Source organism: Sphaerodactylus townsendi, linkage group LG14 (assembly GCF_021028975.2).
Source record: "Sphaerodactylus townsendi isolate TG3544 linkage group LG14, MPM_Stown_v2.3, whole genome shotgun sequence".
Lineage (NCBI taxonomy): Eukaryota > Metazoa > Chordata > Lepidosauria > Squamata > Sphaerodactylidae > Sphaerodactylus > Sphaerodactylus townsendi.
The window spans coordinates 40,536,597-40,563,423 of record NC_059438.1 but is presented as its reverse complement, the minus strand read 5'-3'; the positions used below and the strand labels follow the sequence as shown (position 1 = coordinate 40,563,423).

Here is a 26,827-nt window from a genome sequence, read left to right as displayed (position 1 = left end):
CACAGCATCGAGAATGCATTTCATGCGTTCGGAGCCCACTCAGGAGGGAAGTGGGCAGCCGCTTGTGCGAAAATTCGGACAAATTCTGCAAGCGAGGCGGTTGCTGGATGGTTTGATGGTCGCGGATAGCTTACATTCGGCGTAGGATCTTAGCCCAGCTCTTAAAGCTTGGAGAATCACGGGCACTGTCGCGGTCCTCATCCACAAATCCAAAACAGTCCGCAGTGTCGGCTGCTGCCCCATCAGGACTGAGCCGATGTCCATTATTTTAGCGTTCAGACGTTATAGATCATCATAGTCTTCCAAGTGGGCATTGAGTTGTAAGATGAAGTAGGAAGTTTAGGCGGTCCCATCAAAAAAGCGGGCTGGTATCGAGAGTGATAGTATTACGTTCGGCTGACTCTTAATGGTGCCTGCTGAGGAGGTAGTTCGCAGCGGGTTGGCCGGGTTGGGCAGGCAGCTGTTATGCAGGGAGCCGAATCGAGCTGGCGATTGCCGCTAGCGTTTGGGTGGCAGGACAGGTGCATTAGCCCCTAAGCGCCCGGCATGATCAATAACAACATAGACTCAACAGGGCTTCGGTCTGCCTCATAGCTCCCTTTCCAAGCCCATAGCCAGATCCCTCTCCTTGCGAGCCAATGCATCCCTGAATGCGCATGCAAAGCAGCCTTTCGTTCCAATTTAGCCAGTTAAGATCCCGTTTAAGGGCTTCAATTGACTCACTGCGTCGCGCAGAGTACAAACGCTTCAGCGTTACGTTTATTAAATCCAGTCTGGACTGTTTCCGGACTTTATCATGGACTGATCGATTCTGGGGCATATTATGGATTGGAAGTAGCGTCTTTGTACGGTCCAACTTCGACTACAGCGGACTTCACTGGCCTGCTGTTCCAGTCCCTCTGCAGGTTTTCGCGCTCTTGCTGCAACTGTGCCCGCTCCTCCTCCATAACTGGCGTTCACGCGGTTCCCATGCGGCGGAGCTTCTACGCCGGTCGTCCCACTTCCTCATCCCAGTCCTCCCTACGATGGGAGAGAAACCCGGTCTGGCACAGGCAGGCTTTCTTGGACTCTCGTCGTCTATAGGCGGGCATGGCGGAACCTGCCGGTAGCCACGCTGGCCACCGGTGGCTCCCGAACTTCCTCAGGTGGTTGCTGTAGGATCCCAGGGGGGGTCGATTGGGAAGGCGATGCAGTTACCTCCCAATTCAGGTTTAGTCCGGTGTCCTTTTGGGCCAGACTGATGCTATTATACGGTGGTTCTTTGGGAGCATCACCGTCCCCGAGTCAGAATGCGTTCAATGGACTCCTGGGTTGCCGCATGAAAGGTGGTCAAGCCGTCTCCTCCATGACAGGTTGCATCAGGGTTTTGTAATCCACATGAAAGCGGGTAGAGATCCGATCCACATTTCGATCCATTGACAGGCGCCCCTAAGCGACTCAAAGGTCGTCGTCGCGTCCCTACGTTCCAGCGGTAAGGAAGACTTCGTGCTGATACGAGGGCGGGAAGAGGCCCACCAAAGCGAGACCCACGTTCTCCCTGCTGGTTCTCCAGATCCAAGAAGGGAAGATTGAACCCTCTTTAGAGGCTATACGCGCAGCTTCATGTAGTAAAATTCAACCTCTCCATGCATAGAATAAGGAGGTCCACTACACGGGAATTATAGATGAATTAAAGATTCCTGCCACAATGTAAGGAATTCCATAGAGCACTTGAAATAAAAGGCTCTGCCAGGAGTAAAAGTCCATTTATTAAGACATCTTAAGAAAGCTCAAATTGCGCCAGTGCTTGGAATGACACTTCCATAGAAGCACAGGTTATAATACCAGTCCACTACATCCCCTTCCTGCTTCCCATGGGAACCAGGACAGGCTTCATCTCCAGCGCCCATGAGATAAAGTCTCAGCGAAACTTATCCTGGCCCATCGCCCGGACTGTGGAATGCACTCAAAGGGATTTACTTCACCATCAACACTATTGAATCCTTTACAACGACCCACAGAGGTAGCCGGACCTGATTTCGATGGAGGCTTGGCCGCCCGCCCGGTCGCGTCTTCAGTTGGAGGTTGAGGGGTTTTGCTTCTTTTGGGCGGTTGGCAGCCAATTGTGGCCAGGATTCCATGCGAAGTAAAGGCACAATCAATGGCTGACGGCGGCAGCGTCCGGCAGTGGTTTCAGTTCGCGGCGGCAGGAGTTGACTTCGCGGTACTTGATGCCAGTGCACTGGTGTTGCGGCTGGTTTTGGTGAACTGACCATCTCTTGGCGTGGTAGTATAAGGCGAGCAGCTGACTTGTGATCCCAGTTCGATCCATTCCAGCTACTGTCGGAGATCCGGATGAGGGATAACCGTTTCGCCAGTTTTGATATCCATGCAACCCGAAAAAGTACTCACATTTCATAGCGTTCCGGCCAGTCTGGAGGAAGTTTACACTGGCTGCTACCGCGAGAGAATTCCGGGCATGGCTAGCCCGAAAGAGCGGTTGCCTTGCTGGATAGTTTTACTGTAAAGCTAAGTGGCAATGTTTTTTCTGCATCAGGATCCTGGAAAGCGAAGGCGTATTAGCGCCTGGAGGAACCCCCCACTTTGTTGATTATTAGGTCAGCCTGCGAATTGGTAGAGAGAGTAACGAAGACCATTCCAAGCCGGCTATGCCATCCAGCACTGATCAATGTCTCCCTACAGGACTTTTCTCGCGTTCCAGAGCGATATAGGTCATCATACTCTTACGCATGGGCATCCGAGGTTGTAGGATGAAGTAGGGAAGTTCGATGCAGTCCCGTCCAAAGCAGGCGGGATGGAAGCGGTCTATGGAAAATCCTCTTTCAACAGCTGGTGATGTTGGGGTTGTTGCTGCAAGGAGGTAAGGTGGCGGGGACTGGCGGAAGGAACCGAGGTGGCTGGCGCCCGGGTTGGGGAACGCTAGAATGGGACCTCAATTACCGTGCCTCCGAGAGGAGAGGAGCTGGAGGTGCCGAGGAGACTCTATCTGGAGCCCTGCGTCGGTGTAGCCAGCTGTCTTACATGGAAATCCCTGTTCCAGGAATGATGCCAATTCTCTTTCTTTGCATGTTAGAAGGCGTCCCTGGTGCGCATACTAAGGCAGCACTTCCGCGATCAATTTGGCTTTCGTTCATCTCGGTTGTATTGCTGTAGTCCAGTTCATACCGTGTTTGGATAGCCCTGATGCCTTCTCCCTGGCGTTAGTAAATCCATTTTCGATTGATCCAGTACTGTCATGGATTGTCCAGATTCTGCTGGAACTGTCGGCATGGCAGCTTCTCTCTTCAGCGATCCAACTCCATTTTGGATTTCTAGCGTTGCTTCTCACCCGGTCTACGTTGCAGGCGTTTAGCTCCCTCTTCCCAAATTCCGGCGTTAGCGCTCCCAAGAGGCGGTAGCTTCGCGCAGCAAGGGCCACTTCATGCGTCCCAACTTTCGCCGGGGCATTGGGAGCGGGTCAGGGGTCGGGATTAAAGTTCCCACCTCAGGCGGACTTTTGAATTCCTCCGACCGCTCCACGGGGAGCTCTTCCATCCGTTCACTTGCCCCGGCTCCGGGCGGGGTTTTGGTAATGGAACCACTCTACCGATCATCGATCCGGCCAGCGTCATTATTTCCAGCCTCAGCATTAGTTTTTTAGGGCCAGCGCCCGGTGCTGTAATGCCACTGCTGCTCCTTGGGAATATCATCAAAGTACCCGATAGGAGGAATGCTTTCCATGGATTCCTGGGTGTCAACATGGATGGTTGTCAGTCCCAGTTCCCTCAGGGACCTTTGGTTGCATTCAGGGTTTGTAATCCACTTTGTTGTGGAGGCTTGAACCAGACGATGCGACAGGAGCCCGATCCATGGGTGTTAATGCATAGCGTTCGTGCATCTCCGTGTCAGGACCACACCTTGACCATCCCAATGAAACAGGACGAAGCTTGTACTGTCTCTAAGGTCCTGGAGAGAGAGTCACTGAGAAATCATTACCCATCTCCATCATCTCCTAGATCCTCGGAGTCTGGAAGGAAGGCCAGGAAAACCCTCTATGGGAGACTGCTCATCGTACCTTCCACCTTGGTCCAAGAGTACTCAATCTCTGCGTAGCCGGAACACCAGAGATCCCACTTGATGCTTAACAGTAAAGGTTAAAATGTGATTCCTGTCGCCAATGTGGGGAATTCCAAAGGCAAGAAATAAAGAGGCTTTTGAATATAAGTCCGTTTATTCCGGACATCTTAGAAAGCACCTGCGATATGACAGAGATGAGACCTCCGCTTAAACTACAGGTTATAGCGTGCAGAGTCCTCCCCTCCCTGGGCCATCAGGACCCCATATCATGAAACCGGAATGCTCATCCCTGGACAGCAAGATAAGCCGTCCACCAAGGTTGTTGCTGCCGAATCTGGCCCGTCGCCCGGCTGGAGGCATTCCGTCAAGGCCAGCTGGCTGGGAGAGAACCAGGCAGAATTGCCATCCTTACACTTGGGAAGGCAGAGGGTTAGGGTTAGGAAGTGAATCCCAGCCCAAACAAGACTGGTAGAATTGTGGAAATAGGGCACAAGGAGTCAAACTGTGCTGAAAGGGATTGGCCAGTTATTGCTGTGAGATACCACAAGCACTTCTTCTGGGGAGGCAGCCAGGAGATACCCTCAGTGAATGAACGTCAAGCACCCTTCTAAATATGAGTGCTCAGGATCCAAACAGAATTATTTCCCAATGTTTGGGGAAAGGCAGAAACCTTCTAGTTTGATAGTTGATTCTAGTTTCTCATGGAATGGTTTGTTTTGAACATTTCTATCCTGTGCTGTCTACTAAATTTGATACCTGAAGTAGCTTAAAGTTTGCAATGTAGCTAAAACAATAAATCCAAAACCTTTAATAGGCATAAAAACCGGTGTGTGTCCAGAATTCCAGATACAATACGAAGATCATTATTGCACAACTTGCAGTACACAGAGTAAAAATATAGCAACAGCTTCAGAGATTTCAACATTAGAGTTATTTAGAAGCTTAGCCATTTTTAACTTATCAGAAAGAGCATAAATCCTGTTGGTAATACAGTTCTCAAATCTGTTCTGATGTTGTTGTATTTTGAGCAGTGAAGCAGAATATGAGAAAGTGAATCCGTTGTATCAGGACAAAATCTTTCGCCTTAAAACAATAAACACGAGGTTCCCTGGGTTTCACTTGGGACCAGCTCCTTATGCTTCCCCCCAGTGATCTGTGCCACCGTATTAAGGAACTGCTATTCGACCAGGAACATCAACTCCTAGTTAGCAAAGCAAGGAGCCTGTTTTCCCCCCTTCACTTTGAAATCATGCCTGGGAACTGCAGGACATCTGCGTACTTAAATATCTTGCTCGACCCTAAGTCTAGGTGGTTATTCACCAGAGCAAGAACAAACACATTCCCTCTTACCTTTTCCCCGGAGAGATTCATGGCATACTCACAGGAAAAGCATACATGTCCATATTACTCAACCTCTGAGGAATCATTGGAGCATGTTCTATTAGTCTGCCCGAAATTCATAGATCTCAGACCTAGTTTGTTTTTTTCAACACCGACTTACTTGTGCCCTCCATATTCCAAATTGAACCGCCTCTTGAACAATGAGGATCCCAGGCAGTTGAAAACAGTGGCCAAGTTCCTGCTCGATATTGTGAAATAAGTTTCTGGCTCTCCTTTTATTCACTTATTTTCTTGAAGTTTGCACTGCATGAACTATGAGCAGTTGTTTTACTCCGTCAAACTCTGGATCATACTGCTGCGCAGTTTTGTCTGTATTTTCTCTTAATAAAGGTCTTTGAATTTGAATAAACACTAGGTGGGAAGGTAAGGATTAGGGGAGGGTGGGAAGGAGCGGCTTGGGTGTAGGGAGATTGGAAAGGTGAGACTTGGGGTGGGGGGAGGGTGGAATGAGGATGTCTGTGGGGGTGGAGTCAGAAGGGCCTTGCCGGGCCAGTGGAGTAGCAGATACCCAGGTTCCCCTGCTCTACTGTCCAGAATGGCCTGCTGGGGATAAAGAGGAGAGGTGGGAGGACTTGGCGGGTGTGCTCATGGGGCAGGGGGAAGGCAGGGAGGGGAACAGGGAGGTGGGTGGGAGGTCCAGCAGGAGGGCAGCCTGGTGCCGCTTTTCCGCCGAGCCCTTTTGAACATAACTGTGCACTCTCAGCCAGCAGGTGTGTAGGGACTCTCCTGCATGCCCATCGGCTGTGGGTTCGTGGTTGCAACATTAGGCAATTATATAAGGTAAGGAAGAAGATAAGAAGATTACTGTAAGGCCGAGGGGACGGAGGGGCGTGGCAGGAGCTCATCTTCAGAGTTGGCACATTATGAAAGAAACCTGCCGGCAGTCAGGAAAGTAGGAAAAGGCAGGCTGGGTTGTAGAGCTGATGAGCGTGTCAGTGGAATAGAGGAAGAAGCCTAGTCCTTTATGGGATCCAAGCCCTTGGCATTTGTTTGGAGATAAGTGCCAAAGTGCTCAGAGCAAGTTACTCCCAACTCTGCATAGAATCACCCGTTGATCGCTCATGGCTTGTTCTGGTTTTGATCATTGTTGTCTTTTATATTTCACTTAAATGAACATTCACTCTATTATGCAGATTCAAGGGAGAAAAATCACACAGTACTAACTTTCTTCACGGCTCGGTTCCAGGAAATATTCCAGAGGTTGGGGTGTTAACAGATAAAGCAAGCTGCGCATTTTTGAGTTTTAATCTTCTTTCCTGCTTAATTCGTTATGTCACACAAAATAAAACCCCACAGCCCCTATTTCTTACTCCTCTTCCCGTCATTCAGTATTTCTCACCACCTCAGATTTCTTTTCACACAAACTGTGGGTTTATCGCATCATTTTCATGTAAATGACATAGTTCATTTTCTTTAAGGTTGCAATTTATTTGCACGTCAGCAGGGTGGATTAACATGGTGATATGCCTAAGACAGGGGTCTGCAACTTGCGGCGCTCCAGATGTTCATGGACTACAAATCCCATCAGCCCCTGCCAGCATGGCCAATTGGCCATGCTGGCAGAGGCTGATGGGAATTGTAATCCATGAACATCTGGAGAACCACAGGTTGCAGACCCCTGGCCTAAGACAACCCCCCCATGCATATTTTTGACAAGGTGGGTTCTCCATTGATAGAAGGAGCTGCTGTAAATAATCCACAATAGGCTTTTCGTCTTTACACAGTTTTATTTCCTTGATGTGTCATTCAGGCTTCCTGTCAACATTTTAGGCTTTTTTACTGCCTTCATCTGAGATCTCGTCAACAGAGAAGGTAGTGAAGGTGTACAGGAAGTGGATCCTGCAAGAGAAGCCTGTCTTCATGGAAGAGCCAGACGTGAAGGAAGCTGCTCAAAGGGATGACAGCGCCTTGGATCCTTCAGCGTCCGAGGCAGATGGCAAGCATGTACGCTGCTGTTCACTACTTGATAGGTAGAACGTTTATGATGTGTGCTGTGCGATTTATAAGCAGCCTTGTGATCTGTGACTGCTGGCCAAGATGGCAGCTGGGGGTAAGAACGTAAGAAAGAGCCTGCTGGATCAGACCAGAGTCCATCTAGTCCAGCTCTCTGCTACTCGCAGTGGCCCACCAGGTGCCTTTGGGAGCTCACGTGCAGGATGTGAAAGCAATGGCCTGCTGCTGCTGCTGCTGCTCCCGAGCACCTGGTCTGCTAAAGCATTTGCAATCTCAGATCAAGGAGGATCCTACATCCTGCAGGAATTCTGAAATAGTAAGTCAGTAGTCATTTCAGCAGCAACATACTGCAAATGTTCAAAACCGCTTTCCACTTGCATGTCCTGTTTGTTTCTGAACAGAGAAAAGGGCCGCTTGCCTATGCCCAGAGGCAGGGTCCTTTTCATTCTATTCCTGTCCAACCCCCACTTTATCCTGCATTTATAAAAAATTCTCTGCACATACAGGCAGTGTCCTTTACATTCTATCCATGTTCAATCCCTACTTAAACCTGCATTTATCTTTTGAAGCACTCTGTGCATGCACAGAGGCAGGGTCCCTTTCATGAGTATGCAAGACAATACTTGAGACTAATAGTACAATCCTCTGCAAAGGTCATCCAGTCTAGGTCATCTGTTGAAATCCATGGGCGTGGACTGGAGTAACTCTGCAGAGAATTACACTGTAAATTTGCTGTGGTTAATTGTGCTGCTTTTCTGCTCTTTTCACACCCACTAGCGCAGTGATGGCGAACCTTTTCGAGACTGAGTGCCCAAATTGCAACCCAAAACCCACTTATTTATCGCAAAGTGATTACCAACTTGACGGGCTTAATTTAACCTGAATACTGAAGGTTTTGAGGTACAAGAAAAAAAACGGTTGGCTCCGAGGCGCGCGTTACCCGGGAGTAAGCTTGGTGGTAGTCAGTGGCATTGCTTTGAAGCAACTATGCAACGCTTCGAACAGGTGAATCACGACCCTAGGAGGGTTTACTCAGAAGCAAATCCCATTGCCAGCAACCAATCTTACTCCCAGGTAAAGGATCACGCTTTAGTTCTTCCCATGAAAATCAGTAGGGTTTAACAGCGCTTAACAGGTTACCTACACTGCTTCCCCAAAACTAGGTCTTAGGTTTAATGCTAATAATCTCCCTGAAATAATTACACTATTATCACATGATAAACTCTGTGCACTCGTGCCCACAGAGAGTGCTCTGAGTGCCACCTCTGGCACCAGTGCCATAGGTTCGCCACCACTGCACTAGCGGCTAGCCTCTTTCTTCCAGAGGATCTCCCTCGGGCTTCTATGCATTCTTTCCTCTAGAAACTTTTCTGCTTCTTCCAAAAGTCAATCGGGTTCTGTCACTGAGTGCTTTCTGAATACAGAAAAGAGGAGGCTGTGCATAGGTGACAAAACCTGGCGTTGCTTGTTCCTCGATTGCACAGGAAACTGTTCCGCCCCTTTTGGGTTTTCACTTACAGTGACTGAATAGCCAGCAAGTTTTATCTTTTAAGTTTTTTTCTTTAAAAAAATGACTTCACGAAATGCTGTGGAACAAATTATGAACTACTTGGCTTATAAATTGTGCCTTTCTTTTCGGTTCAGGGCGCTATCTGTAAAGGACTCCCCTTTTACAAGTACCATTTGCTTATAGCAGCACTTAAATTGCATATTCGTACCTATCAATATTTATTACCACACTCAGATGGTTTTATTAGGGTTACATATGGAAATGCAACTTCAGATGCATATAAGTGGAATGTTTGCATTTAGAATTCATAATTTTTTTACCAGTCAGTTTCTACTTGTAATAGAAACATAGATGTATTCTGCCCTTTTTCAATATAGGAACATAGAGCTGAAAGGGATCTCAAGGATCATCGTTCAACCCCCTGCACGACACAATAACTACTTCCCCTCCTCCCCCAGTGACCCCTGCTCTATGTCCAAAGGAAGGCAATTCCCCACCCCCCACCCCCAGGATCTCTGAACCAATCTGGGCTGGAGGAAAATTCCATCCTGATATTTTAAAATGAATCTTCAGTCCATCAATTTGGTTTGGAATATAAAAAGTTGCAGGGCCAGCTTGCTCTGTTCAGTCAAGGATATCTGAACAGATCTCAGAGGCTAAGCAGGGTCAGCCTTGAGAAAGAGAGAAAGTTTGGATTTATATCCCCCCTTTCTCTCCTGCAGGAGACTCAAAGGGGCTGACAGTCTCCTTGCCCTTCCCCCCTCACAACAAACACCCTGTGAAGTAGGTGGGCTGAGAGAGCTCCGAGAAGCTGGGACTAGCCCAAGGTCACCCAGCTGGTATGTGTGGGAGTGCACAGGCTAATCTGAATTCCCCAGAGAAGCCTCCACAGCTCAGGCGGCAGAGCTGGGAATCAAACCCGGTTCCTCCAGATTAGATACACGAGCTCTTAACCTCCTACACCACTTCTGCTTGGTTCGTAATTGGATGGGAGACCACCATGAAATGCCTGGGTTGTTGTCATTTCTGTTACATTTATACCTTTGTATCTTTATGATACTCAAACTTACCAGCATATGTTGATTACTGTTTTTTAAAGCTTCCGTCTGGACATAAAAGGTCTTCCAGTTGGGGCCGAACTCACTCCTTCTCTAGTGCTGTTAGCAGGGGATGCATCTTAGAAGATGAGAACAAGAACGTTAAAGCCGGTGTTCAAGCTACGCTACAGGTAAGCTGTTTGTGGGTAAGATGAGACATTTAGATTGTGCAGAGGTTTTCTATCATTCTTATCTGGTTTTTGTGTCTGAAAGTGTCTTCTTTAAGCCAAATTAATTCTTGAGCATACAGCCTCAGTTTCTTTCTAGAAAACTGATAGACACAGAACAAGAGCTCTGTCCCATGTAGAGTCTGTCTGAATGTAATTTCAATGGTATTGGTAATTTCTTCCTGATATTTGTGTTTGGAATATGCTGCCACAAGAGGTGGTGATGGCCACTAACCTGGATAGCTTTAAAAGGGGCTTGGACAGATTTATGGAGGAGAAGTCGATTTATGGCTACCAATCTTGATCCTCTTTGATCTGAGATTGCAAATGCCTTAACAGACCAGGTGCTCAGGAGCAGCAGCAGCAGCAGAAGGCCATTGCTTTCACATCCTGCTTGTGGATCCTTTCAGGGGACTCACCAGCGGCCCTGTGGGAAATTTCACATCCTGCTTTCCCATCCCAAAGGCACCTGGTGGGCCACTGCGAGTAGCAGAGAGCTGGACTAGATGGACTCTGGTCTGATCCAGCTGGCTTGTTCTTATGTTCTTAAGAACGTTCTGCGTGAGATTTTTGTGCTCTTGCAAGGGTACAAATTGGCAGTAAGGGTAAGTGCAGCCGAATACCAAGACCATGTTTTGAGTGGCTTTTGCTGTAAAAAGGGTTTGGGAATGTGAAGCTAGTCAGCGAATGGGTTGTTTTTGTGACACCAACCACACACACCCCAGTATGGGTGGAAAGGGAAAGCATTAGAAAGTAATCCCAAACAGAATTCATCAGCTACTGTTTTTCTCCTGTCACTTGGAATATTTTCAGGTGTTCCTGACAAACTCTGCAAATGTGTTTTTGTTGGAGCCCTGCACTGAAATACCCGCCCTCCTGAAGGAGCAAGTTGATGCCTGCCGAGCGGTCTTGAGTATCTTTAGACGCATGATCATGGAGCTTCCCATGAATAAAAATACCTGGTAAGTTCTGATGGTCTCTCTTACATCCTTAGGTGTCATAAATTAAGCGTTGGAATGACTTGCCTGAGAAGTTCTGGAAGGCTCTTGCTCTTCTGGATTTCTCAAGCTCTGTAAAACGGAATTATTCCTGGGGGCATTTTTTGCAGAGGGAACCGGACTTTACTGTAATGAAATGGTTTGGAAAGATGCTTTGATTAAGGGATTGGAAACTATACTACTGTGTGTAGTGTGTACTAACTGCTGCCATGTGTATGATTACACTTTATAATTTCTGTATTGTTTAATATGTTGTTTTAGTACTTATTCTTTGTTTCAGCTCTGTTTCAGATATCTGCCATCCTATTCCTATTGCTCTGTTCATAGGATGTTCCATCCTGATCATTGTATTTGGCGTCATTATGTTTACAGAAGATTTGTCTTCAGTTTTTAAATCATATTGCCTTCATTACAACAATATTGTATATCATAACACAGCGATGGCGAACCTATGGCACGGGTGCCAGAGGTGGCACTCAGAGCCCCCTCTGTGGGCACGCACAAACAGAGTCACCCCCACCCCCGCCCCTACACATCTAGGCTGGCCTGGGCTGCTGGGCTCGATTATTGGCATTAAACCTAAGACCTAGTTTTGGGGAAGCAGTGTAGGTAACCCTGTTAAGCGCTGTTAAACCTCACTGATTTTCATGCAAAGAACTACAGCGCGATCCTTTACCTGGGAGTAAGCTCAGTTGCTGGCAGTGGGGCTTGCTTCTGAGTAAACCCTCCTAGGGTCATGGTTCACCCATTGGAAGAGTTGCACGGTTGCTTCAAAGCAAAGCCACCAACTACCACCAAGCTTACTCCAGAGTAACGCACGCCTCAAAGCTAACTGGTTTTTTTTTCTAAACTAAAACCTCAGTATTCAGGTTAAATTGCCATGTTGGCACTTTGCGATAAATAAGCGGGTTTTGGGTTGCAATTTGGGCACTCGGTCCCGAAAAGGTTCGCCATCACTGTCATAACATAATCATTTGTAGTTTCCAGGTATCTTGTGCAGGCTGTGTTATACCCTGTTGTGTTGACTTTATTTACTTTCCATGTCTAGTTAAGTGTTCCTTAACATTGACATGGAAAGTACTGGGGTCACATATTCCCTGTGAAATGGTCACAAGGACGTCCAGAACAGCATCCTTCCTGACAGAAGACATGGTTTTAACTGTTCCAAAGGAGTGTAAAAACAGATGATACTTGGATAGAGAATTCCCAGCTATCTAAGATGATTTGTATGTAGTTTTCAACATATAATAGCTCAAGCTTTGTCATTGTTATTTCAGTATATGATTTTCAATTCTGTTTCAGGGAGCAAATGCTACAAGTACTGCTCAGGATAACAGAAGCCGTCATGCACAAACCAAAGGACAAACAGACAAAGGACCTTTTCGCTCAGAGTTTAGCAGGATTACTATTCCGGGTATGTCTTGTTCTTTGTGAAGGAATATAACCCTTTGTAGAAATTCTATCTACAAAGGAGCTGGGTAAAAATATAGTGATTATTAGAGTGAGTTGGCTTTTTCTGAACAGTTCACATGCTGTTGCCAAAAAAAGAAAAGAAAAGGTATTACTTGCATGGAAGTTTTAAATTGCAAGAACAAGATCCCTTAGTGGCTAAGAGCAGGTGCATTCTGATCTGGAGGAACCGGGTTTGATTCCCAGCTCTGCCGCCTGAGCTGTGGAGGCTTATCTGGGGAATTCAGATTAGCCTGTGCACTCCCACACACGCCAGCTGGGTGACCTTGGGCTAGTCACTGCTTCTGGGAGTTCTCTCAGCCCCACCCACCTCACAGGGTGTTTGTTGTGAGGGGGGAAGGGAAAGGAGATTGTCAGCCCCTTTGAGTCTCCTACAGGAGAGAAAGGGGGGATATAAATCCAAACTCTTCCTCTTCTTCTTCTTGGATTTATTGCAGGTTTGTAATTTGCTAATGATGGAAATGGTTACTTTGACTTCTAGGAGAGTACAGGAAGGATTTGAGGGCGATAATGTTTGAACGAGGAGAGGGGCATTTGCAAGCAACGAAGATGCTAATTTTGTTTCAGCTCTGTTGTGAGTGGGGTTGCCGATCCTCAGCTGTTCTGTGCGTGCGCGTGTAAATCTTTTGACGGATGTCAAATGGTAAATTAAGCTCTTTGGCTTCCTGCCACTCCACTCCACTTCCCATTCCTTCCTTCTCTCACCACCTCAGACTCTGATTGTGGCTTGGATCCGAGCAAACCTGAGCGTTTATATTTCTCGAGAGCTGTGGGACGAGTTGCTGCGAGTGTTGTCCTCCCTTACCGACTGGGAGGAACTGATAACGGAGTGGGCTAACATAATGGATTCTCTGACATCCGTTTTGGCAAGAACGGTGTACGGAGTGGAAATGACCAATTTACCGCTGGATAAGCTAAGCGAGCAAAAGGAGAAGATACAAAGAGGGAAAGGTAAACCCTGATCGGGTTAAAATTGTTGTTGTGTCCTAAACTCTGAGAGACTTTCAGTTTGCTCACTGTCAAGGCAGATAACTGACAAGGCTGTCTGGCCTTGAACACTTTGAACTGGCTTTGGGATTGAACTGGACTTTATATTTTTTGGCAAGGTGGGTCTGGGTTATCCCGACAGAATACACTTTTCCTGCAGTTACACAGTATTTTCGGGGAATGGCATTTTAAAGATCAAAGGGATCCCTTGTTGGTTTGAACTGACAGCATGGAGGAGGAGGGGCTCCGGCCTCTCCTCATAAGAACAAAAGAACGAGCATGCTGGATCAGAACAGAGTCCATCTGGTCCAGCACTCTGCTGCTCACAGTGGCCCAACAGATGCCTTTGGGAGCTCACATGCAGGGTGTGAAAGCAATGGCCTTCTGCTGCTGCTGCTCCTGAGCACCTGGTCTGCTAGGCCATTTGCAATCTGAGATCAAGGAGAATCAAGATTGGTAGCCACAGATCGACTTCTCCTCCATCAATCTGTCCAGGCCCCTTTTTAAAGCTATCTAGGTTAGCGGCCATCACCACCTCCTGTGGCAGCATATTCCAAACACCAATCACACGTTGCGTGAAGAAGTGTTTCCTTTTATTAGTCCTAATTCTTCCCCCCAGCATTTTCAATGAATGCCCCCTGGTTCTAGTATTGTGAGAAAGAGAGAAAAATTTCTCTCTGTCAACATTTTCTACCCCATGCATAATTTTATAGACTTCAATCATATCCCCCCTCAGACGTCTCCTCTCCAAACTAAAGAGTCCCAAACGCTGCAGCCTCTCCTCATAAGGAAGGTGCTCCAATCCTTCAATCATCCTCGTTGCCCTTCTCTGCACTTTTTAAAATCTCTTCGATATCCTCAGACCATTCAGAAGCTGGAGTTTTTGGTATCTCAGGGAGTTTTTGGTATCTCTTGAGTACCAAGTACCAAATGCATGCTCCAGAGCTGCACCGCCTACTTGGACTGTGGTTAAGCTTCTCAAAATGATACAATTCTAAGCAGAAAAGGACTTTCTCTGATCTTTAAAATGATATTCCTCAGCTCTTATGAAACTGCAAAGAAGGTGAGATGGATCAAGGGAATCCAGCGCAGCACAGCAAGAAATGTAATGTAAAGTTCAGCTCGGTTTTCCAAAAACGGAGTCTAGTTTTCTCCATGATTTCTGTATTACTCTTTCAGCTGCCCCTTCCATCTACTGTTCTGCCTGTACATCACTTCTGATACCCTACTCACAGAGGTGGGATCCAGCAGGTTCTCACAGGTTCCCGAGAGTAGGTTACTAATTATTTGTGTGTGCCGAGAGGGGGTTACTCATTGGTGATTTTGCCACATGATTTTTGCCTTAGTTACGCCCCTCCTCTCAGCAGTAGCGCGCAGAACTTGAAGCAGTCTAGCAGGAGGTGCATCAGCGTGCGTGGCAGCCTGCGCCTGTGTGCATTCGTTTCCCGCCCAAGGACCGGCGCAGCAGCTGCGTCCTTGCCACAGCCCTGGAATGCCCCGGAATGCCCGGCTACGCCCTCGCCGTGCCCCGCCCAGCCCCATTGGCGCTACGCCACAGTTTGAATCCCACCGCCTTGGGAACCTGTTACTAAAATGTTTGGATACCACCACTGCCTACACAGCATATTCCCAATGGGCGCCATCTTACTTTGGATAGCTAAATCATTAAAGTAATAAATCACAAAAAGTTTATGTTTAATGTTCATGATGCAAGTAAATTTGGTATATTTGTTACCTTTTGAAAGTAATGTTTGAACGCACATTTCTTTCAACTAAGTAAATATTCAAATAGTTATACTGAGAAATTTTGTATTTTATTTACTTTATTTATTTTAAATTCTTATTATTTATACCCAGCTCTTGGCAATCTGGGCTCAGGGCAACTGACATCACACATTTCTATACACACAAAATTTAAAAAATATAATTAAAATCACAAAGCTAAATTAGTACGTGCTGCATACATACATGCATATGTACAAACACACACATATGTATACACATACATACATATATATATACACACACATGCACGTCTATAAAAATGTATACACTATCCTCAGTCCCATTGGAGTGTACAGGTTTTTCTTCTCTTTTTCTGTTAAATTTTTGTTACCCAAGCCTGTCTCTGACCCAGGTCCTTCACATCAGACCATCCACTACAGGTGTACAGTCAAAACTCGAGATTAGGGTTACACCCCTCAGAGTTCCAATTATTTAGTAACAAAGTGTCTTTCCATCTTAACATTAACAAACTAATTGAATGTGTGTGTTTTGAATCTCCTGTCAAATGACTTCTATATACCGTATTCACCTTCTGTGTCATTATTTCTCGTATCTGAAAGGTGGTATTTTGGAACTTCAGAAGACTGTTTCAGTTGGCAGATCATTTTCTTTAAGCTGGAGGAATCACCCAGAAGCTGTGGAACCCATGAGATTTCGGAGCGCTACCACCTCAGGAGTGCCAGGAGTTGAGAAAGCAAGGAATGTGGTGCGGCAGATAACCACAGGTGAGGTTCAGGCTGTTTCATGTTTGGCTTTTCCCTTCAGGAACTAATTTGTCATTGGGATGCATTTTCCTCCATTTACTGCTGGGTCTTCTGAGCACATCAACTGCCCTCTAAAATTTCCTTCCTTCCTTCCTTCCTTCCTTCCTTCCTTCCTTCCTTCCTTCCTTCCTTCCTTCCTTCCTTCCTTCCTTCCTTCCTTCCTTCCTTCCTTCCTTCCTTCCTTCCTTCCTTCCTTCCTTCCTTCCTTCCTTCCTTCCTTCCTTCCTTCCTTCCTTCCTCCCTTCCCTTCCCTTCCCTTCCCTCCTTCCTTCCTTCCTTCCTTCCTTCCTTCCTTCCTTCCTTCCTTCCTTCCTTCCATCCATCCATCCATCCATCCATCCATCCATCCATCCATCCATCCATCCATCCATCCATCCATCCATCCATCCATCCATCCATCCATCCATCCATCGCACCTGTGCAGTCATTTGGATCTGTACAGACATGGCTCTGTGGCAGAACTTAAATCTAATAGCCCCCTGCTGCCTGGAGCAGGTCTCTGGATAGACAGCATACTCATTTTCCAAATCGAACAATAAATAATTGGTTAAGGGTTGGAATGTCTGATGATGAACCCTTAGCCAATTATCCTGCAGGACACACAGCGACCCAAACCCTGAGTGTCCTGTAGCCCCGTTGGCTGTTGCTGGGTCTGTGGAGCAGCTGCTTCACAGACCCAGCAGAGGCATTTTGTGCCCCCCCCCCCCGCCCTTCCAGAAGGCAAGCTGGCCTCACCATCCCTTGCCACCTCCCCCCACCCCATAGCCACCCCTTTCCACCCTCTCCCTCCCATAGCCACCCCTTCCCACACTCCCCTCACCCCTTGCCACCCTCCCCACCCTTTGCCATCCTCTCCCATCTCTACCCACCCCTAGCCATACCTTTCCACCCTCCCCCACCCTAATAGTCACCTTCCAACCCGCCAATGCTCACCTTCCACCCTTCCCCATCCCAAGGCTCACCTTGTCATCCTTCCTCCACCCCAATACTCACCTTCCAACCCTTTTCCACTCTAATACTCACCTTCCCTGTCCCTAGCCACACCTTCCAACCCCCCCCCACCCGAAGCCTTGCCTTCCAACCCTCCCCCCACCCCAGGTCTCCCCTGCCATCCTGCCCCATCAGAACCCTCACCTTTCCACCCTCCCACACCCTAAGCCACCCCTTTTCACCCTCCAATGCCATCCCAAGCATAGCACCAAGGGGGCGGGGGGGGGTGCCTGACGCACCGGGAGCATGGCAGGGGCACAGGGCACACGTGTGCCCTGGGCACAGTTCCCCCTTTTCTCCAGGTCTGGACTGCACCAAAGAGAAACAAGGTTACCATATCCTTTGTGCAGGTGTACAATCTGTGCACCTAGCAACTTTAAAGCTTTGAATGACACAAGTTTTTAGTTTAGGAAATATTCAATAAACGGGATATTTTAAAAGTAGCATCCTCAGTGAAAAATGACTGATCTTATCAATCCTAGTGAAGTGTTGTTGGTTGGTCAGTTTATTGTAGAGCAATACGCTGGGTACATAGGGATTCGTGTTTAAAACATTTTTTCCTTTGAGTTTCTCTTTTATTGTTATGCAGTGACTGTCCTATTCAAAAGCACTATTTTATCCCTATATTGACAACTGTTCTGTTGGTTTCTGTTTCCCTGGAAGCTAAGCGAAGCCAGTCTATCAGCAACTGTGCCCATCTCTGTGAGGCTTTGCCTGCTGCTAAAAGTGTCCCTCTTCTCCTTCATACTGTGAGCTCTCTCTTACCTGGTATCTCTTACACTTCTTACTCTCACACGCTTTCAGGTATGATATTTAAAGCAGTCTTGTTCGAAATATTCTGTTTTGTACTGTCTCTTACTGAAGACCAGTATAGTACTATATGTTGGATGAAAACGGCAATGTTACATATCTAAGGTCAGGCTCAAAAAAAGGCATTTGTTACTTAAAAGTTCCAGTTTGTTACTTAAAAGTTCCAGTTTGTTACTTAAAAGTTCCATTTGTTACTTAAAAGTTCCATTTGTTACTTAAAAGTTCCAGTTTGTTACTTAAAAGTTCCAGTTTGTTACTTAAAAGTTCCAGCTTGTTACTTAAAAGTTCCATTTGTTACTTAAAAGTTCCATTTGTTACTTAAAAGTTCCATTTGTTACTTAAAAGTTCCAGTTTGTTACTTAAAAGTTCCAGTTTGTTACTTAAAAGTTCCATTTCTTACATAAAAGTTCCAGTTTGTTACTTAAAAGTTCCAGCTTGTTACTTAAAAGTTCCAGCTTGTTACTTAAAAGTTCCGTTTGTTACTTAAAAGTTCCAGTTTGTTACTTAAAAGTTCCGTTTGTTACTTAAAAGTTCTGTTTGTTACTTAAAAGTTCCAGTTTGTTACTTAAAAGTTCCAGTTTGTTACTTAAAAGTTCTTCAAAGTTAGCTTTTCCAGGTACAGTACAGCTGAGCTGGCCTCTTACACGCAGTATCAGCTCTATGACCATTCTTAGGAAAGTTTGTAACAAACCCTCTCCTCCCACACCTTCCATTGTTATGACTTTGGCGTTAATGTTATGTTTCCCATGATGCATTGTTATCTTGAGAAGTGCCATATTGGACTGATGGTTGACGGACTCTGCTAAAGACCTTGTGACTGCAAGCCTGAAAAAACTCCGGTCTGTCAGAAACGCAGCAGCTGTGTCATGCCAATCTTGATCCTCCTTGATCCTCCTTGATCTCAGATTGCAAAGGCCTTAGCAGACCAGGTGCTCAGGAGCAGCAGCAGCAGCAGAAGGCCATTGCTTTCACATCCTGCCTGTGAGCTCCCATAGGCACCTGGTGGGCCACTGCGAGTAGCAGAGTGCTGGACTAGATGGACTCTGGTCTGATCCAGCTGGCTTGTTCTTATGTTCTTATGCCCTTGGACTGTTCAATAACGAGACTTCATGTTCAGACTATTTCCTTTACTGATAACAGCTTCAGGATTCAGCACTTAGACTTCCGCTGCCAGAACTAAGCACCAAACCTCCTCCATTTCCCCGCTCTCCATGCCCCTTTCAAGTCCATGCCCCTTTCACTCCCTTCAGTTCCAGTCGCCAAGGGGAGAACAGCATCCCTCCGCTCTTGGGAAGGAGACCGCACGGCCTTCACTAGACCAAAACAATCTATACTCCCCGACACTCTGAAATGCAAAAGCCAGCTGGTGTCTAATGAGCAGATTAGCTTGCACCTGAAAGCGAAACCTAGAAAGAGGCAAGAGTAAGCAGTCCCAGAGAGAGGATCCCACATCCCAGCCAGGTGACATGACCAGAACAGGCCAGGTCCTGACATTCTGCCCCTTAAGGTCATTCCTGGAGGGGGGGCAGAGGCACTGAGGATATCTGCTGTGAAACTCACACACCAAACGGGGGACCCAAACCTCCGATGCATTGGCCCACTCATTCTCTCCCTCAGGAAAATAGTTCTAAGCAACTAAATATTGCAGGTGGCTGTGGTGTGTTCTAAAGTCCAGGATAGGTGCAACTTTGTGGTGCTCCTGTTGATCAGTAAGAAGGGGAGGAGGCACCTCCATTTGCGGGGACCACAGCTCGTCTGGAGGCGCTTTTTTTAGGAGGTTGGAGTGGAACACAGGGTGAACAGATCTATAAATCCTAGGTCAGTGATGGCGAACCTTTTTGAGACCGAGTGCCCAAATAGCAACCCAAAACCTACTTATTTACTGTGCCAAAGCAAGAATTTAACCTGAATAACCCCCTCAAGCAGGGGCCAGCCTGCTGTAGCCTCCAGGAAGTCCCACATGCGCCGCTCTGCACCGCTCTAGCATCTCTGCCGCCTCTGCCCCCTCCCGGCAGACAGCAGCACCAGGACCCGCCATGGCCGGAGTCCCTCCCTGCTGCAGCTGAGGTGCACGCACATCGAGCCAGTGGCCCAGGCCAGCCTAGATGTGGGGGAGAGCGATTCCCCCCCCCACGACGAACTCTGCGCGCGCGTGCCCACAGAGAGGGCTCTGAGTGCCACCTCTGGCACCAGTGCCATAGGTTCACCACCACTGTCCTAGGTGACTTAACCTCCACAGTCGCTTCATTTATATCATGCGCCCCCTTAACCAAATCCTTGTAGATATGGGGCCAAGACTCCTGAATGTGCCCAACCAGTCCTTCAAGTCCTTAGGCCCCTCCCCCTCCCCTTACAGTAAGGTAACGGTTTCCCCTCCTGACCATAGACTACTTTGGAGGGGGGCTGTCCAGTACTGGACAGCCCACCGCCTGGCCGCTTCTGGGGTGCGGGGCACTGTCCTTCAGTGGATTGCCTCGTTTCTCCGGGACCGGGGTCAGCAAGTGTGGTGCGGGGACCAAGCTTCCCAATCTTTTGACCCACCGCCTGGCCGCTTCTGGGGTGCGGGGCACTGTCCTTCAGTGGATTGCCTTGTTTCTCCGGGACCGGGGTCAGCAAGTGTGGTGCGGGGACCAAGCTTCCCGGAGGTGCCCACTTCATTGTGGTGTGCCTCAAATGTCCTTGCTATTATTTAACATCTATATGTGACCCCTTGCTCAGTTGGTACGGAGCTTTGGGCTGAACTGTCATCAGTACGCTGATGACACTCAGCTCATTCTGTTGATGGAGAGGGGAACAGTCGCATCAGCCCCCCTCGCGGCTCTCCAGCATTGTTTGGAAGGCGGTTGCTGGTTGGTTGAAGCAGAGCCAGGTTAAAAACTCCGAACTCCGATCCAAAGGCGGAGAATCCTCTGGCAAGGGCGGGAAGGAGGGGGGTGGGGATTTCCAGCCGCCGCATGCGATATGGGGAAGTGGGCTACATTGGCACCACGGCCTCCCTCCCGTTCGCTTCAGAGCTCTGGGGGTCCCACCTGGGCCTGCGTCTTCTTTCAATGGGAGAGCCGAGGTGGCCCATGTAACCGGGTTCGCGTTTTTTCCATCTGCGTAAGCCCGGCAGCTGGCCCCTTCACTCTCTCTCAAGCAGGACTTAGCCACTGTGATCCATAGCAACGGTCACCTCTCCAGACTGGATTATTACAGCTTCCGCCTTCCTACGCAGGCCTTCAAGGCCTTAGCGATCTCGATTAGGAGAAATTAAGAATTGGTTCCAGAATGCGGCGGCACGCTTGCTCACAGGGAGGTGCCGCCAGAGACCATATCTCGCGCCCTGTGCTGTGCAGCTACTGCGCACTGGTGCTACCCGCATTGAATTCTGAATCATTTTCCAAGGTGTTGGTTTTGACCTTTTTAAGGCCTTGCTGGCGGCCTGGGACCTTTCGTACCCTACGGGACCGCTCTTTGCCCCATATGTCCCCAAATCGGCCTCATGCGCTCAGCAGAGGCAAATTACTGGTGATCCCTGGCCCCTCAATGGCGATCGTAAGGCTGGCCTCCACCCGGGCCAGAGCCTTTACAGTTTACTCTCTGGGTTCCCTTCTGCCGGTGGAGCAGCTTCTTCCCCTCCAGCTCTCACAGCGGGCCCCTCTTGGGATCTTAATAGAATTTAGCAGGGGCCTGCAAAGGCGGAGCTGTTCCACCCGGGCCTTTGGGGAGCTCCGGCGCTGATGCCCCCTTTCTAAAATCTGTGGACCCTGCCGTTTCCTCCTCCCTCTTCTTTCCTCCCCCAGCTTTCTTTTTCTTAGGGGACTTCACGAGTAGGAGCGCCATCATGGTGAATTTGATAGATGCTGCATTTTTTTTAATCGCTTGAGGGTACGATTTTTTAACATATAGAGCCATATTTAATAACTATTTAAAAAAACTTGATTTTATTTTGTGCTCTATCTATTTTGTTTGTTCATCAGCCTGACAGACCCTTCGGGAGGGCGGTTTATAAATAATAATAATAATAATAATAATAATAATAATAATAATAATAATAATAATAATAATAATAATAATAATAATAATAATGTGATTCACAGCATTACTGTAAGCATATTCATTAAACGAAAGTAGCTTAGTCCATTTGTCTTGATGATAGTGGACATTGCACCTCAGGTACTGTTCGAGCACCTGGTTCGCCCTCTCTGACTGCCCATGAGTTTCAGGATGGTGGGTGGAGCTTAATCCTTGCTTCACCCCCAGCCACAAATTGTCCTCTCTGTCAGAAATTCTTTTACATGGGATTGAATGTAACCTATGGGAATTCTCGTACTGGCTCACAAACAGCTTGCAGCCTAAGCTTTTTTAGTCGCGGTGCGGTGGGGAGTATGCTTTGTAGAGCTCAAAGGTGGGTCTGTTTAGAAAGGTGTCTACTGTCATCCCAAATTACTGGGGGGTAGGAGTCAGCAGTGGGCGTAGGAGGTTAAGAGCTGCGTGTATCTAATCTGGAGGAACCGAGGTTTGATTCCCCAGCTCTGTAAGCCCTGAGCTTTGTGGAGAGCTTATCTGGGGAATTCAGATTAGCCTGTGCACTCCCACACACGCCAGCTGGGTGACCTTGGGCTAGTCACAGCTTCTCGGAGCTCTCTCAGCCCCACCTACCTCACAGGGTGTTTGTTGTGGGAGGGGAAGGGCAAGGAGATTGTAAGCCCCTTTGAGTCTCCTGCAGGAGAGAAAGGGGGGATATAAATCCAAACTCCTCCTCCTCCTCCTCCTCCTCTTCTTCTTCTTCTTCTTCTTCTTCTTCTTCTTCTTAAGTCCGTTGCAATAACAGACCAAGGCCTCTGCAGAGTTTCCAAAGGGTTTGAGCAGCCCCTGGGTTTTCTCTGGGGTCCATATAGCCATAGCACACGTTGGACGCCCCTGCACACAAGCCTCCACATCCTTCCATAGAGATTGCCACCAAAACTGCAAAGTCTTGACAAGTCCAAAATGTCCAGCAGACTTTGGTCATGGCAAACCGACAGCACCTATTGGCTGAGGGCCTCAGGAATGTAAATCCTGGCCCCGGACCACAGCAGTCCATCCCTGCTCACTAACGTCCCTTTGAGAAGTTCTGCCTTTTTATCCCCCTGGAGGGCTTCCCATATAAGCAGAAGCATTTTATTGCTTCATTGTGCACTTTCTTGTAAATTTACAGCAGCCTTCCTCGGGCTGCACACAATTTCAGACTCATACCCCATCCTCACTTTCCCCTTCCTCCACCCATCCCTACACAGCCCCAAACACATCAACACGAAGCCACGGAGTTTAGAAGAAGAAGAAGAGGAGGAGGAGGAGTTTGGATTTATATCCCCCCTTTCTCTCCTGCAGGAGACTCAAAGGGGCTTACAATCTCCTTTCCCTTCCCCCTCACAACAAACGCCCTGTGAGGTAGGTGGGGCTGAGAGAGCTCCGAGAAGCTGTGACTAGCCCAAGGTCACCCAGCTGGCGTGTGTGGGAGTGTACAGGCTAATCTGAATTCCCCAGATAAGCCTCCACAGCTCAGGTGGCAAAGCTGGGAATCAAACCCGGTTCCTCCAGATCCGAGTGCACAGCATAGCCACAGCTCTAGAGTAGAAGCTGTCTCTAAGCCTCTTTGTCCTAGTTTTGATCGACCTGTATCGTCTGCCGGATGGTAACAGTTCAAAAAGAGAGTGTGCTGGATGAGGCAGGTCTCTCAGAATATTTTGGGCTTTTTTAAATTGTTTATCAATTGTGTCAGGGGCGTCCTGGATGGTTTGGCTTCCCCACCATTTTGGGTGCAGCTCTTTAGGGCTTGCGTTTAGTCACGAGTCATCACTCACAAACCCAACTGCTTTGGAGTGAACACAGTATCTGTCCCCTCCTCTCCTTTCCTGTTGTGCCCCTGGGCTGTTCAAATGATTTCCTTTATTGAAAACAGTCCACATTGTGCGACGCTTTGAAGTGCAAAAGCCAGCTGGTGTCTAATGAGCAGATTAGCTCGCACCTGAAAGCAAAACCTGGAAGGAAGCAAGAGTAAGCAGTCCCAGAGAGGGAATCCCACGTCCCAGCCAGAAGGCATGACAGGATCAGGCCAAAAAAAGTCCAGGTCCTATGTATTGTCGGAGGCTTTCACGGCCGGAATCACTGGGGTGCTGTATGGTTTCCGGGCTGTATGGCCGTGTTCTAGTAGCATTCTCTCCTGACGTTTCGCCTGCATCTTTCATCATCATGAAATTTTGGTGCTGATATGTCTAAAAATGCACCCCCTGCAGGCACCAATATCTTGGTGCAAAAAAATTTGGTCGTGGTGGAGTGGCCACCCATGGGGGGGGGGGGGCATCCAACTCAGATTTTGCCCAGGGCTACAGTTTTCCCAGGGCTGCCTTGTTACGCCCCTGTGTATACTCCACTTGCTTTCCATTCCTACTATCAGATCTTCTGAAGATGCCAGCCACAGATGCAGGCGAAACGTCAGGAGACGTAGCATAAGGACAGTCTCCTGATGTAGCAAAAGGACAGTCTCCTGATGATACGCTGAATTTTTGGTGCCGCTAGCCTAAAAGCTGCGCCCCCTGCAGGCCAAAAATGGAAAACCACTAAAATACCCAAAAACGAACCCAGCATTTTGATGCCCCCCACAAGGTGATGCCCTGGGCAGCTGCCCACCTTGCCCAATGGGCATTACGCCAGTGAGTATACATACTGTGAGGTCAAAAGGTGAGGCCCTCTGAATAGAGTAGCCTGGTATGTGAGTCACAAAGAAGTCTGTAGCCTGGGAGTATCTTCATTGTTACTCCAGGCCAGGAGGGAGCCACAGGTTGCTATCTTCATTGTTACTCCCAGGCTACAGACTTCTTTGTGACTCACATACCAGGCTACTCTATTCAGAGGGCCTCACCTTTTGACCTCACAGTATATATACTCCACTTGCTTTCCATTCCTACCATCAGATCCTCTGAAGATGCCACCACAGATGCAGGCGAAACGTCAGGAGAGAAGGCTGCTAGAACACGGCCATACAGCCCAGAAACCACACAGCACCCCAATCCAGGTTCTGACAAGCTGCTGCATTTTGCATATTTGGCCTCCTTTGGCAAACCACTCTGTAGGCAGGAGGGACACTTCAGAATTAGATATACAGATTGTTGACTGTTGAGCTTTCCAAAGCAAATTGCAATTCCCAGAGCTAATTTTCTTTGTGAGGGATGCAGTCTGCCGCATTGGTCTCAAATTCTCGCAAAGCGAGCCCCGCATTAGCCAGCAGCTTCAAAAATCAGATGGGTGGGAGTGGTCAGGAGTGCCGGTTGGATCTGCTGTGATTGATTAGGCCACCTTGCTGTTCAGATGGAAAACAAATTCAGTTACACTGACTTCACAGCCATCACTCCTTTATTTTGGGTCAGCGTCCCGGACCGTGGCATGGTGACAAGTCATCCATGAAGATTGTGGCAGTTAGGGATCATATTTAAGGCTTTATTATCAGACAGTTATAGTATAATGTATTGTCGAAGGCTTTCACGGCCGGAATCACTGGGGTGCTGTGTAGTTTCCGGGCTGTATGGCCGTGTTCTAGCAGCATTCTCTCCTGACGTTTCGCCTGCATCTGTGGCTGGCATCTTCAGAGGATCTGAAGTTATAGTATATCAAAACCAACAGAAGAAAGCTGTTGCAGGTAACAGAGAAAACTAGAAAACGGAGATTACTCAGTTCAATGAAATGCAGACATCAAGAGTTTGCCTACCTCAGGAGTTCCTGGACTTGGTGGCCAGGGCTTCTGCCGACACCTTTTTGGCGGTGCCCACCAAGTGTTTTTAGGAAGTAGGTGTGGCAGGTAGGGCTTTTGCCCAGCAAGACTTCTGATTGACTCCTGCAGATTTGATGGTGCAGATTTTTTTAAATGTTGCTTTGGTAGCAGCTGCTACTGCAACACAAGGATCTACCCTGTGTAACTTGAGGTTAAGCTATGACAATTGTTTTGTGGCTGGCTCCACCTCTTGCAACAGCCATCTTGGAGCACGGCACAGAGGTTAAGAGTGGTGGACTCTTCGTTTGGAGATCAGCTTTGATTCCCCACTCTTCCACATGGCGCCTGCTGGGTGACTTTGGGCCAGTCGCAGCTCTCTCAGAACTCTCTCAGCCCATATGGAGGTAGGCAGTGGCAAACAACCTCTGAAAGTCTCTTGCCTTGAAAACCCTTTGGAGTTGCCATAAGCCAGCTGTGACTTGACAGCACACACACACAAACATTTTGTTACTGTGCCCACCACGCTATGTGAAAATTCCAATTGTGTGTGTAGACTCAAATGTGCCTGTAGACTGGCCCAGCTTAAGGAGGTCGGAGAAAAAGAACACGGAGAGAGAAACACTTCATATCTAACAAGCATAAACAAATAGAAATAGATCCGCTGCAAAGAGAATGCGAAATAAAGGCCCATCTTCTTTAGGGGAGGTGTTTGAAAGAGCCAAGAAATGATTTGCTAAGTACTCTAAAAACCTAAGCAGTTTACTGGGGTGTTGTGTGGTTTCTGGGCTGCACGGCCGTGTTCTAGTAGCATTTTGTCCTGACGTTTCGCATGATCCTCTGAAGATGCCAGCTACAGATGCAGGCGAAACATCAGGAGAAAATGCTACTAGAACATGGCCATGCAGCCCAGAAACCACACAACACCCCAGTGATTCAGGCCGCGAAAACCTTCGACAATACTTAGCAGTTTACTTTTTAAAAATTCTCAATTGTGCTCCATCTCCAAGAGTTTGAACACAAGTGAGAAGCAACAGACATAAATGGATAATCACAGGTTAGAGAGTGCTCTGACTCCAGCATTAGCATGTTGTGAATAAAAAAAAAAAT

At 47.8% G+C, this 26,827-nt stretch overlaps 1 protein-coding gene across 1 annotated transcript in view; it reads left to right on the top strand.

Annotated features, from left to right (window-relative positions):
- Window positions 1-26,827, top strand: part of RALGAPA2 (Ral GTPase activating protein catalytic subunit alpha 2) — a 182,494-nt gene that overhangs the window by 11,209 nt on the left and 144,458 nt on the right. The window contains exons 3-9 of the mRNA XM_048515372.1: window positions 7,228-7,401; window positions 10,020-10,148; window positions 10,998-11,146; window positions 12,485-12,596; window positions 13,366-13,603; window positions 15,985-16,149; window positions 17,842-17,982. Of these exons, the coding sequence (XP_048371329.1) occupies window positions 7,228-7,401; window positions 10,020-10,148; window positions 10,998-11,146; window positions 12,485-12,596; window positions 13,366-13,603; window positions 15,985-16,149; window positions 17,842-17,982 (1,108 nt within the window). The remainder of the gene's footprint in view (window positions 1-7,227; window positions 7,402-10,019; window positions 10,149-10,997; window positions 11,147-12,484; window positions 12,597-13,365; window positions 13,604-15,984; window positions 16,150-17,841; window positions 17,983-26,827) is intronic.